Genomic DNA, 12,059 nt, shown 5'->3' with positions numbered 1-12,059 from the left:
TACTGGTTGTGATCTGCTGCAAAATATACTAATTCATATAGAATTAATTTCCTAATGGATACAATAAAGTCATCAACATCATCACCATCAACATCCTCATCATCCACTGTAGTCATCATCATCACCATCAACATCCTCATCGTCATCATCGGCATCATCCATCGTAGTCGTCATCACCATCATCATCCATTGCAGTCGTCATCATTCATCATCATCCATCGTAGTCGTCATCCATCACCATCAATAAACCTTTAATTCATTATAATGCTCTAAATTGTAAAAACCTATCACAGATGGGATGTTATTATATTTGCATGCTTATGAATAAACAAACATATATTTAAATAAAAAATACATAAATAATCATTAAATAAATAATAGTACTGGAAACAACTTCCACTGTATGACATGATCTCTATGACCAGTCAAACCCTGAAGCAGTTATGTCTTCCACCGTCTCAACACTGACAATCTCAAGTGGTTTAGTTGTTCTTTTTGAGCCTTTGGATGTGCCATAGCTTTGTCCCCTCTATCTGCTGTTTCCATGTCCCCCAAAGCCATGTCTGGGGACTATCCAGGTGCATCATTCAGCCTACATCGTCACTGGTAAGCCGATTGTCAAATCTCACAGCGCCTTCTCATAGCGTTGCCGTAACTTCAGTTGATTCCTTTGTGTATCAGTTAATTGCAAGAGATCACGTCCCCTGCAACCGTTGGTGTTGTATGAAACCAACATTGTCTCCATGTTGCTTTGAATACAGTAACACAGCTGGGCTTCAGCCTAATGACAATGGAGGGGAGGACTTTCCATTGAAGGAGATCTGGGGAATGCTGGCTGCTCTCTCAGATCTCTCAGCCAACTCCTGGAACAAACAGTAGTACAGCAGGGTTATATGAGCTTCTCAATTAGGACTTTTTATCATTTTAGTTAGCAGACACTCTTATGCAGAGCGACTACAAAAAGGTTCACTCCAGTGGAGGCTGCCGAGGGGAGGACGGCTCATAATAATGTCTGGAACGGAGCAGATGGAATGGCATCAAACACCTGGAAAACATGAGTTTAATGCATTTGATAACATTCCACTCATTCTGCTCCAGTCATTATCATGAGCCCATCCTCCCCAAGTAAGGTTCCACCAACCTCCTGTGGTGCATTCATATCCCTCTTCAGAACAGTGGTTCCCAACTCGTCCTCCAGTACCCCCGTCAGGACACATGTTTGTGGTAGCCCCGGACAAACATGCCCGATTCAACTCATTGAGGGCCTGATGATTAGTTGACCAGTTGAATCAGGTGTGCTTGTCTGGGCTACAATAATAATGTGTAGCGTTGAGGGTACTGGAGGACTGGAGTTGGCAACCACTGCTTTAGAAATATATAGTGACAGAAATGACAGGCCATTCATTCTGTCCAATTCTATATTATTATTGACTTTTCCATTCATGTTTTATCTGAGCTCACCTTTTCACTCATCTCATGGGAGTGGTGCAGGGACAGCTCTCTCTCCAGGTACATCCTCTGCTGTTCGCTGCTGGCCAGACGACAGGTGAGCCAGGTAAACAGGATGGACACTCCGATGCCCAGGCAGGCCAGCACCATGATGGCCAGGTAGAGGGACGGCAGGGCATCGGGACGCTTTGCCACCACACGCACAAACTGGAAGTTTAGAATCCCACTGATCAACCCACAGATACAGCAGGCTGAAAATAGGATCATCTGAAGAGAGATTTAAAGCACATTTTTTGCAATTCTACACATTTTGCCATGGGGTGGAGAGACAGTTTTGCAGTTTAAAAGTTAATTTCATACACTTCTACACATTTTGCCATGACTTATGCCATGTTAATGATATCTGAGTGAGAGTGACTAACAAAACAATGGGCCCCCCCTGCAGGTCAGGACCACTGGGCACGTGCCCTGCATGCCTGGCTGGTATTCAGGCATTATTACTACACATTTAGATGGCTGGCTAGACTCATTTACCAATCTAAAATGTTTTCGCTGACACGGCTAATTGAGTGACTGTCAGTGACTGACAAAACAAGAGCAAAACTGCTGATGCACAACCAAATGGTGAACTTGCACCTTGTGTATTCTACTATTGTAACGTTAACTGTCAACAGTAAGTTGAGATCCTGACTGAGTTCTCTAGCGGCCTGGGGCCCTAAGTGACCGCTTATGTAACTTATGCCTGCAGCTGGCCCTAGGCAGTGGTGGAAAAAGTACCCAACTGTCATACTTGAGTAAAAGTAAAGATACCTTATTAGAAAATGACTCAATTAAAAGTGAGTCACCCAGTAAAATACTACTTGAGTAAAAGTCTAAAAGTATTTGGTTTTAAATATACTTAAGTATCAACAGTAAATGTCATTTCAAAAATATACTTAAGTATCAAAAGTAAAAGTATAAATCATTTCAAATTCCTTATATTAGGCAAGCCAGACCGCACAATTTTCTTCTTTTTCTTTTATTTACAGAAAGTCATGGGCACACTTCAACACTCAGACATTACAAACGCAGCAAGTGTGTTTAGTGAGTCTGCCAGATGACCAGGGATGTTCTCTTGATAAGTGCATGAATTTGAAAATGTTTCTATCCTGCTAAGCATTCAAAATGTAAAAACTACTTTTGGGTGTCAGGGAAAACGTATAGAAGTAAAAATGACATTGTTTTCTTTAGGAGTGTAGTGAAATAAATGCAGTCAAAAATATAAATAGTAAAGTATACAGATAGCCAAAAAAACGACTTTAGTAGTACCTTAAAGTATTTTACACCACTGGCCCTGGGTGTTTTTCAAGCACAAGTACAGTGAAATGCCTTTCTTGCTAGCTCTAACCCCAACAATGCACTGCATGCACTGTACACTCTTAGAAAAAAGCTATTAGAAAAAAAGGTTACAAAATGGTTCTTTGGCTGTCCTCATAGGAGAAACATTTTGGGTTCCAGGTAGAACTCTCAGTGGAAAGGGTTATACCTGAAACTAAAAGGGTTGTACCTGAAACCAAAAAGTGTTCTTCAAACGGTCAAATGGTTCTCCTATGCGGACAGCCAAAGAACCCTTTTAGGTTCTAGATAACACTTGTTTTTCTAAGAGTGTACCCACGTTAAATACATCGTATTAAAATCAACTTACAATCAATCCTGACCTTTTCTTTGCACACACCATCCCACATAGTCCACAGATGAGAAACTGGGGGGAAATAAAAAAGTTATACCCTCCCATTCCTATTAACCATAGAGGTAATAATACTGAAAAAGTGAATGATTTGACTTACACAACTTCCGCTCCATATAGGAGAGGCATCCCCCAGCTGCAGCTTGTGAACCGACCGGACTCTGATGATGCCGAACACCCCGAGGGCGATGCTGGACGCACCGAGCCCCATCTCCAACACGGACAGTATCACCAGACTCCAGATGTTACATCCTCTGTCCGGCATCACTCATTCCTTCACAGCGGGTCATTCAAGAGGTGGTGGTGGTCACCCCCTTGAACCACCCAAAAAGCAGCGAGTATTGGTTTTTGCGCTAAAAGCATTAATCCATTAATCAAAATTACGCAGGTGGACTTTTGCGCGAGAGAATGTTTTCTATCCAGTAACCACCAAGTGATCCACCATGTAAGGGCTACTTACATGTTCCCTCTGAAAAATACTCCACTGTTAGACTTTATAAGGTATTCTAAATCAGATCTTGTCATAGACTACATGGATTTATCAGGATTTGCACTGGACAGCTCTGTGGACTGCTAGTATGCGTGTTTGATCTACTGTAAGACAGACACGCGTCATTCTCGCCAGTTGCCACCCTCTCAAAACTTTTCTTGCCCACAGCTGCAGTGCTCGCGACTCACGTGACTTCCTTGACGTCTTATAGCGCTCATGTGTGCAGTTTATATACATGAGGGTGATTTAAGGTAACTAGCTAGTAAGATTATATAACTAACGAATCCCATGAATTGCCCCTAAGGAGATAAAAATAGTAATCTTAAATTAAACACCCAATCAATGCATAATGCATAGGCTAATGCACAATGCATAATACTTGATATGTTTGATAATTGCATTTAGAAAATTGGTGTCATTTGTTTTAAGAGGAAAGTTATTGCCAATTGCATAGCTTGTATGGTCCAATGTTACAGTATATAGCTGAATGAATCCATTTTTGAATATATTTTGTGCACATTATTACATATTATAAACTGGGTGGTTCAAGCCCTGAATGCTGATTGGCTGAAACCCATGGTATATGGTCTGATTTACCATGGCTATCACAAACATGTATTTGTACTGTTCTAATTACGTTGGTAGCAATAGCAATAAGGCACCTTGGGGGTTTGTGGTATATTGCCAATATACCACGGCTAAGGGCTGTATCCAGGCACTCCGCGTTGCGTCATGTTTAAGAACAGCCCTTAGCTGTGGTATATTGGCCATATACCACACCCCCTCGGGCCTTATTGCTTAACTATATTTAAACTGTAGTGTTCATTTTTTTATGGCATTATGAAATATATGGAGTAGGATTACTTCCTGTGTAGTATAAGACCCAGCAACATGTCGTAGGGCTGGTTTCCCAGATACAGATTAAGCCTGGACCTGGACTAAAACATTTGAATCCAATAATAAGCATAATCTGTGTCCAGGAAACCAATCCTTAAATGTTGCCTAATAATTCACAAACCCTTCCAACCTGATCCTTTACTCCAAGCCCTGGAGAACAACTCAGTCTGACATAGTAAGAGGCTTGCTATTTTTAGCACCTGCCACAATATAACATGAACACTTCCCTCTATAGAGGCAGACATTGATGTTCACACTGCTAAACCCTACAAACCTACTCTCTGAATGAGATAACACTACTCTCTGAATGAGATAACACTCCATGATCAGTGTGTGCATTTAACACTACTCTCTGAATGGGATAACACTACTCTCTGAATGGGATAACACTACTCTCTGAATGGGATAACACTACTCTCTGAATGAGATAACACTACTCTCTGAATGAGATAACACTACTCTCTGAATGAGATAACACTACTCTCTGAATAAGATAACACTCCATGATCAGTGTGTGCATTTAACACTACTCTCTGAATGAGATAACACTACTCTCTGAATGAGATAACACTCCATGATCAGTGTGTGCATTTAACACTACTCTCTGAATGGGATAACACTACTCTCTGAATGGGATAACACTACTCTCTGAATGAGATAACACTACTCTCTGAATGAGATAACACTCCATGATCAGTGTGTGCATTTAACACTACTCTCTGAATGAGATAACAGTACTCTCTGAATGAGATAACACTCCATGATCAGTGTGTGCATTTAACACTACTCTCTGAATGGGATAACACTACTCTCTGAATGAGATAACACTACTCTCTGAATGGGATAACACTCCATAAATCAGTGTGTGCATTTAACACTACTCTCTGAATGGGATAACACTACTCTCTGAATGGGATAACACTACTCTCTGAATGGGATAACACTACTCTCTGAATGAGATAACACTACTCTCTGAATGAGATAACACTCCATGTTCAGTGTGTGCATTCCAAATTGAACACTTCTTTTGACCATGACCCATAGGGCACTATAAATGGAAAAGGGTGCCATTTGGGACAGAGTGTGACAGTGAATGGGAAGGCTACAGTATATAAAGGCTCCCTCAACAAAAGTACTCATATCTCATTAATCACAAAATGCACTGCCTCACTGAGTCTGAAAAGGCAGAGTGCTGGTCCATTCTTTGTGCAGGTTGGTTTTGCCTGGGGGCATTTTGGGGTTTTGCTCCTCTGGTTTCGCTGCTATGGGTGAAGTCTCTCCGCTGAATCCTCCTTTGGCTTGTTAACAATAAGCAGGCAGGCAACAGATACATTCCAGACAGTGTTGGTGTTCAGTTCACACAGACAGTCCATGTTTTTGGTGCTGACAGTCTCAGACAACCTGTTTTGTGTGTTTCTGTGTGTGTGGTTCTGTTCTTGCTCTACTGTCGGTGCAAGGAAGACACCAGGAGAAAGAAGTTGTCAAGCAGCATTACTTTTTACGCTTGACAAGCTGTTGATGTTAGTGTTGTATGTTATTGTATGATGTATAAGTGTTGTTGTATGAGTGTTGTACATTGTTGTATGTTGTTGTATGAGTGTTGTATGAGTGTTGTATGTTGTATGTTATTATGATGTATAAGTGTTGTTGTATGATTGTTGTACATTGTTGTATTATGTATGAGTGTTGTATGAGTGTTGTATGTTGTTGTATGAGTGTTGTATGTTGTTGTATGAGTGTTGTATGTTGTTGTATGAGTGTTGTATGTTGTTGTATGAGTGTTGTATGTGGAAGAGGATGCATCCTTTAGTCATGTTATCTTGTTCCTGAAAAAGAAACAGTATTCAAAAAGACAAGCTAGAGTTGTACTATTTAAAAAAATGTTTTTATTTATCCCTACTATTAATACAGTGGGCCCCTCCTAAATCCTAAACGGCACCCTATTCAATACATAGTGCCCTACTATGGGCCCTGGTCAGAAGTAGTGCACTATATAGGGAATAGGGTGCCATTTGGGACGCATCCTGTGTGTTTGGAAATGGCCGTCATCTTTAACAGGACGAGCAGAGGAGACACTGTCTGATGTGGTTGATCATGTGACGTCAATGAGTAGAATGACAGTGATTTACAGTAATGCCAACATCAAAACAGGGTCATGGGGATTAGCTGTGTGTCTTATTCAACGGGCACCGACGATCTGTCTCAGATTTAGGGGTCGACTCGGTACATTACAATATTTTAACTCTGTAATCAACTATTAACCCTAACCTACTCTCACTGCAACATGTGCAGGAAGTTGCGTTACAGATGAGCACGGTTAAAAAACAGAAAGTGACTATACATGAGGCACGTTTCACACATTTCTTGAGCTTGAGACATGACATCATTTAAATGTAGAACAGGTTCATACATACACTGTAACCTGACACCTCGGATTATGAAACATGTCAGGTGTGTTGTTGTTTCATCTTCACAAAGAGAAGCTGCGTACCTCCGTCAGGTACTTCTCTTCCTTCCTGTTTACTTTAACTAAAGAAAACCCTGCCACTAAAACTATATTTGATAATGTAAGCTCAGACCTAAAGAAATAGACAATATATCACTGTCTCTTCCTGTATGATACTAAGAGAGTGATAGCCAGGCATGTTGACATCTCACTCCTGATGATCTGTGCCGTTCCAGAGAGGAGGTGAGTGCGTTTTACAGCCATTACCTCCATCATCACACTGCTCCCAGTAATGTGGAGTGTCAGAGCCAGCGCCATCTTAGAGAACAGCTCACCAGGTACAAGCAACACTACCTGCCTGGCTTCAACATGTCTAGTGAAGAGAAACCACGAAGTAACTATTACTGTACAACAATAACATGGTGTTATTCTAAAGGCCCAGACCGTTAGATGCAGAGTTGAGTCAATCAATTCTGTTTGAACTTCTTGAGTGACAGAAGATTACAGTGTAGACGTGGCTATCATTTGTACACGTTCAAATGGGACATGGTGAAAGTGTTTCCTATGAAGCAGATCTCCCTGTCTATGGTGGTGACTGGTGATTGAAGGAAACTGATTGAAAAGGAAACTGATTATTTAAACTGATTAACCTGGGGTGTTTTTTATACATTGAGCAAACTGTTTCTTTATGGAAACAAGGAAGTGAATCAGAGGAATTGTCCCAGGAAGTGTGGACATGTCAATGACTAAATAGGTAGACATCCTGGCCTGTGGTGGAAATCCAGACTGACAGTACTCTCTCTAGCCTGTCACATCAGAGAACTGTCATGACTTTGGAAGATCAGGACGGTAGATTAGTATCTATGTTCAACCACACACTTTTATACTGTGGTTCTAGCTCTGCCTATGATTCAAATGTTTTAATGTTAATAGTGAGGAATAAACACTAAATGTCTCCTCTATGTTCCTCCTCTCTTTTCCTAGGAAACAGTCGGACACAAGCCAGATATCTGGACTGGATTTGGTGTCCTCCTTGTGTTACTGCCTGCTCACCCGTGCTTTAACCTCACCCGGAAAACAGGACCTCTTTGTCTTGGGTTACGTCACATTGAATGGCCACCTAATTGATCTGAAGGCTGGGATTGGTTTTATTTTTTTAAATGAACTTTTATTTAACTAGGCAAGTCTGTTAAGGACCAATTCTGATTTACAATGCCGGCCAACCAAGAGACAAAAGGCTTTCTACTGGGACGGGCGCTGGAATAAAAAATAAAACTGTATTACAAAACACACATCACAACAAGAGACACCACAACACTTCATAAAGAGAGACCTAAGACACCACAATACTACATAAAGAGAGACCTAAGACACCACAATACTACATAAAGAGAGACCTAAGACACCACAACACTTCATAAAGAGAGACCTAAGACACCACAATACTACATAAAGAGAGACCTAAGACACCACAACACTTCATAAAGAGAGACCTAAGACACCACAATACTACATAAAGAGAGACCTAAGACACCACAATACTACATAAAGAGAGACCTAAGACACCACAATACTACATAAAGAGAGACCTAAGACACCACAACACTACATAAAGAGAGACCTAAGACACCACAACACTTCATAAAGAGAGACCTAAGACACCACAATACTACATAAAGAGAGACCTAAGACACCACAATACTACATAAAGAGAGACCTAAGACACCACAATACTGCATAAAGAGAGACCTAAGACACCACAACACTACATACAGAGAGACCTAAGACAACACTACATACAGAGAGACCTAAGACACCACAACACTACATAAAGAGAGACCTAAGACACCACAATACTACATAAAGAGAGACCTAAGACAACAACACTACATAAAGAGAGACCTAAGACAACACTACATAAAGAGAGACCTAAGACAACACTACATAAAGAGAGAGCTAAGACCGCAACACTACATAAAGAGAGACCTAAGACACCACAATACTACATAAAGAGAGACCTAAGACACCACAATACTACATAAAGAGAGACCTAAGACACCACACCACTACATAAAGAGAGACCTAAGACACCACAACACTACATAAAGAGAGACCTAAGACAACACTACATAAAGAGAGACCTAAGACAACAACACTACATAAGAGACCTAAGACACCACAACACTACATAAAGAGAGACCTAAGACAACACTACATAAAGAGAGACCTAAGACAACAACACTACATAAAGACAGACCTAAGACACCACAATACTACATAAAGAGAGACCTAAGACAACAACACTACATAAAGAGAGACCTAAGACAACAACACTACATAAAGACAGACCTAAGACAATAACACTACATAAAGAGAGACCTAAGACAACACAGCATGGCAGCAACACATGACAACACATGAACTCTGTCTCTCATGCTGCTGACCAGTACGGCAGAGAAAGAAAGAATACTGCCCCTGCAAGCTGGAGGAGTGATATCCATCCCTCTTTTTTACGTGTATATGAAAATACATAGTAACAACTTCTTGTTTCCTCAGTGGAGAATGAGGGGTTGGTGTTGACTCTTACTGTACATTTACCTCCACATAGAGCCGGTTTCCCAGACACTGATTAAGCCTATAAAGTCCTGGACGAAAAATAACTTTCAATGGAGATTCTCTGTTGAAATTTATTTTTAGTCCAGTACTAGACCTAATCTGTGTCTGGGAAACCGTCCGATAGTGCTTAAGTTGTAATATAGGATCTCAGCTATTGTCCCGCCTTTTAAAGTGCACATTCAAGTGTCGGTCAGAGTCACAGATTCCAATTATGTCAAGCTAAAGTTTCAGTCAGTGCGGGCAATTGACTTCAGTGTATCTTCCACGCTGGTGTTTCAAAGCACTCTTCGTGCCTCCACCCTCGCATGGCAAAGTTTTGACTTGGTCAGCCTTATCTGAGATCGGCCCGGACTTCCATTTCAGTGCGGGAGAAATTAGATCGCCCAATTAATCCCAGAGATTTATCCATCAATCACTTGATGCCCAGTGAGATGTAGTCTTCCCATGTTTAAATGGAGTGTCACAGCTCCATAATTAATCTGCACTTGATGCTGGTCCAGTAACATGTCACTATCTGGATGGAATATTACCAGGATATTGAATAAGGCCATTGTCTCTCTGTTGTCAACAACAGATGAACTATAAATAATTTCAATGACAAGATATTTCACTAGTTATAACGTAAGAGCCATTGTTTAAAACTATACAGAACATCTTCTTGCTTTAGGACTGTAAATGTACCAGGAAGGAGGAACATACAGTATATTGTATATCTATTTCTTCTTCTATTTTAAGCCAGAATGTATGCAGTCATAACATTCACCTGTAATACAGAACAGAAACAGGATAGACATCCTGAGCTTTCCCGTTGCCAACGCCAACAGATAAAGACTAAAGACCATACAATGCAACTCTCAGTTGAAACCAGCTTAAATAAACAGAGGAGAGAAAGTCAAACTAAAAAGGTCAACAAGAGTAAGTCAACAGAAAACACACAGCCAGGAAATTCTAGGACAGGATTCAATTCTGTATAGGGTTCAAGGACAGGATTCAATCATATATAGGGTTCAAGGACAGGATTCAATCATATATAGGGTTCAAGGACAGGATTCAATCATATATAGGGTTCAAGGACAGGATTCAATCATATATAGGGTTCAAGGACAGGATTCAATCATATATAGGGTTCAAGGACAGGATTCAATCATATATAGGGTTCAAGGACAGGATTCAATCATATATAGGGTTCAAGGACAGGATTCAATCATATATAGGGTTCAAGGACAGGATTCAATCATATATAGGGTTCAAGGACAGGATTCAATCATATATAGGGTTCAAGGACAGGATTCAATCATATATAGGGTTCAAGGACAGGATTCAATCATATATAGGGTTCAAGGACAGGATTCAATCATATATAGGGTTCAAGGACAGGATTCAATCATATATAGGGTTCAAGGACAGGATTCAATCATATATAGGGTTCAAGGACAGGATTCAATCATATATAGGGTTCAAGGACAGGATTCAATCATATATAGGGTTCAAGGACAGGATTCAATCATATATAGGGTTCAAGGACAGGATTTAATCATATATAGGGTTCAAGGACAGGATTCAATCATATATAGGGTTCAAGGACAGGATTCAATCATATATAGGGTTCAAGGACAGGATTCAATCATATCTAGGGTTCAAGGACAGGATTCAATCATATCTAGGGTTCAAGGACAGGATTCAATCATATATAGGGTTCAAGGACAGGATTCATTCATATATAGGGTTCAAGGACAGGATTCATTCATATATAGGGTTCAAGGACAGGATTCATTCATATATAGGGTTCAAGGACAGGGTTCAATCATATATAGGGTTCAAGGACAGGATTCAATCATATATAGGGTTCAAGGACAGGATTCAATCATGTATAGGGTTCAAGGACAGGATTCAATCATATATAGGGTTCAAGGACAGGATTCAATCATATATAGGGTTCAAGGACAGGATTCAATCATATATAGGGTTCAAGGACAGGATTCATTGCTGATAAATTGGGGAGTTAGGACTGGGAATTTCAGATGAATTTCAGTTTCAGGTCTTTTAAATGAAGGGTTTCCTCTGTGGATACAATCTGGCTGTACAGAGAATGTGATCTATGTAATTAAAGCGTTATTGCCATGGTAAATCAAGTCGTTTCAATCATCCCCCTCTATGAACAGACGTCAGTATTAGGGTCAATGCAGTCCCTGACGGAAGCCAAATATTCTCCTTTATCTTTAACTGAACAGATGTGACATGCTAGAGACCAAAGTGAACCGCATGACACATTATTACACTACCCACAATGCAAGACACAGACCCTTACTGCTCACTATCCCTGCTACTCTTATAAGACATGTGATTCACAACCTGGTGATGAACCTGAACATAAATAATGGGTCTTCTTCTCAATGAACTACTTTAGTTGACAATTCATTGAAAATAGATATATA

At 40.4% G+C, this 12,059-nt stretch overlaps 1 protein-coding gene across 3 annotated transcripts; it reads right to left on the bottom strand.

The window, feature by feature from the left end:
* Positions 1–230: 230 nt before the first annotated feature.
* tmem196b (transmembrane protein 196b) lies at positions 231–4,343 on the bottom strand. Of its 3 annotated transcripts, none has more exons than XM_038995121.1 (4): positions 3,276–4,343; positions 3,134–3,190; positions 1,462–1,716; positions 231–863 (listed from the first exon to the last, which is right to left on the bottom strand). In XM_038995121.1, the coding sequence occupies exons 1-4, from the start codon at positions 3,438–3,440 to the stop codon at positions 777–779; spliced, it is 564 nt and encodes a 187-aa protein (XP_038851049.1). In that variant the 5' UTR covers positions 3,441–4,343; the 3' UTR covers positions 231–776. The 3 variants fall into 3 exon arrangements, with proteins under 3 accessions (XP_038851049.1, XP_038851051.1, XP_038851050.1); XM_038995123.1 differs by having other exon boundaries at positions 3,147–3,190; positions 3,276–3,320; XM_038995122.1 differs by lacking the exon at positions 3,134–3,190 and having other exon boundaries at positions 3,276–4,342.
* Positions 4,344–12,059: the final 7,716 nt, after the last annotated feature.

The sequence above is a fragment of the Salvelinus namaycush genome, chromosome 5 (genome assembly GCF_016432855.1).
Source record: "Salvelinus namaycush isolate Seneca chromosome 5, SaNama_1.0, whole genome shotgun sequence".
Lineage (NCBI taxonomy): Eukaryota > Metazoa > Chordata > Actinopteri > Salmoniformes > Salmonidae > Salvelinus > Salvelinus namaycush.
The sequence above is the reverse complement of the archived record's forward strand: the minus strand, read 5'-3'. Positions and strand labels throughout refer to the sequence as shown.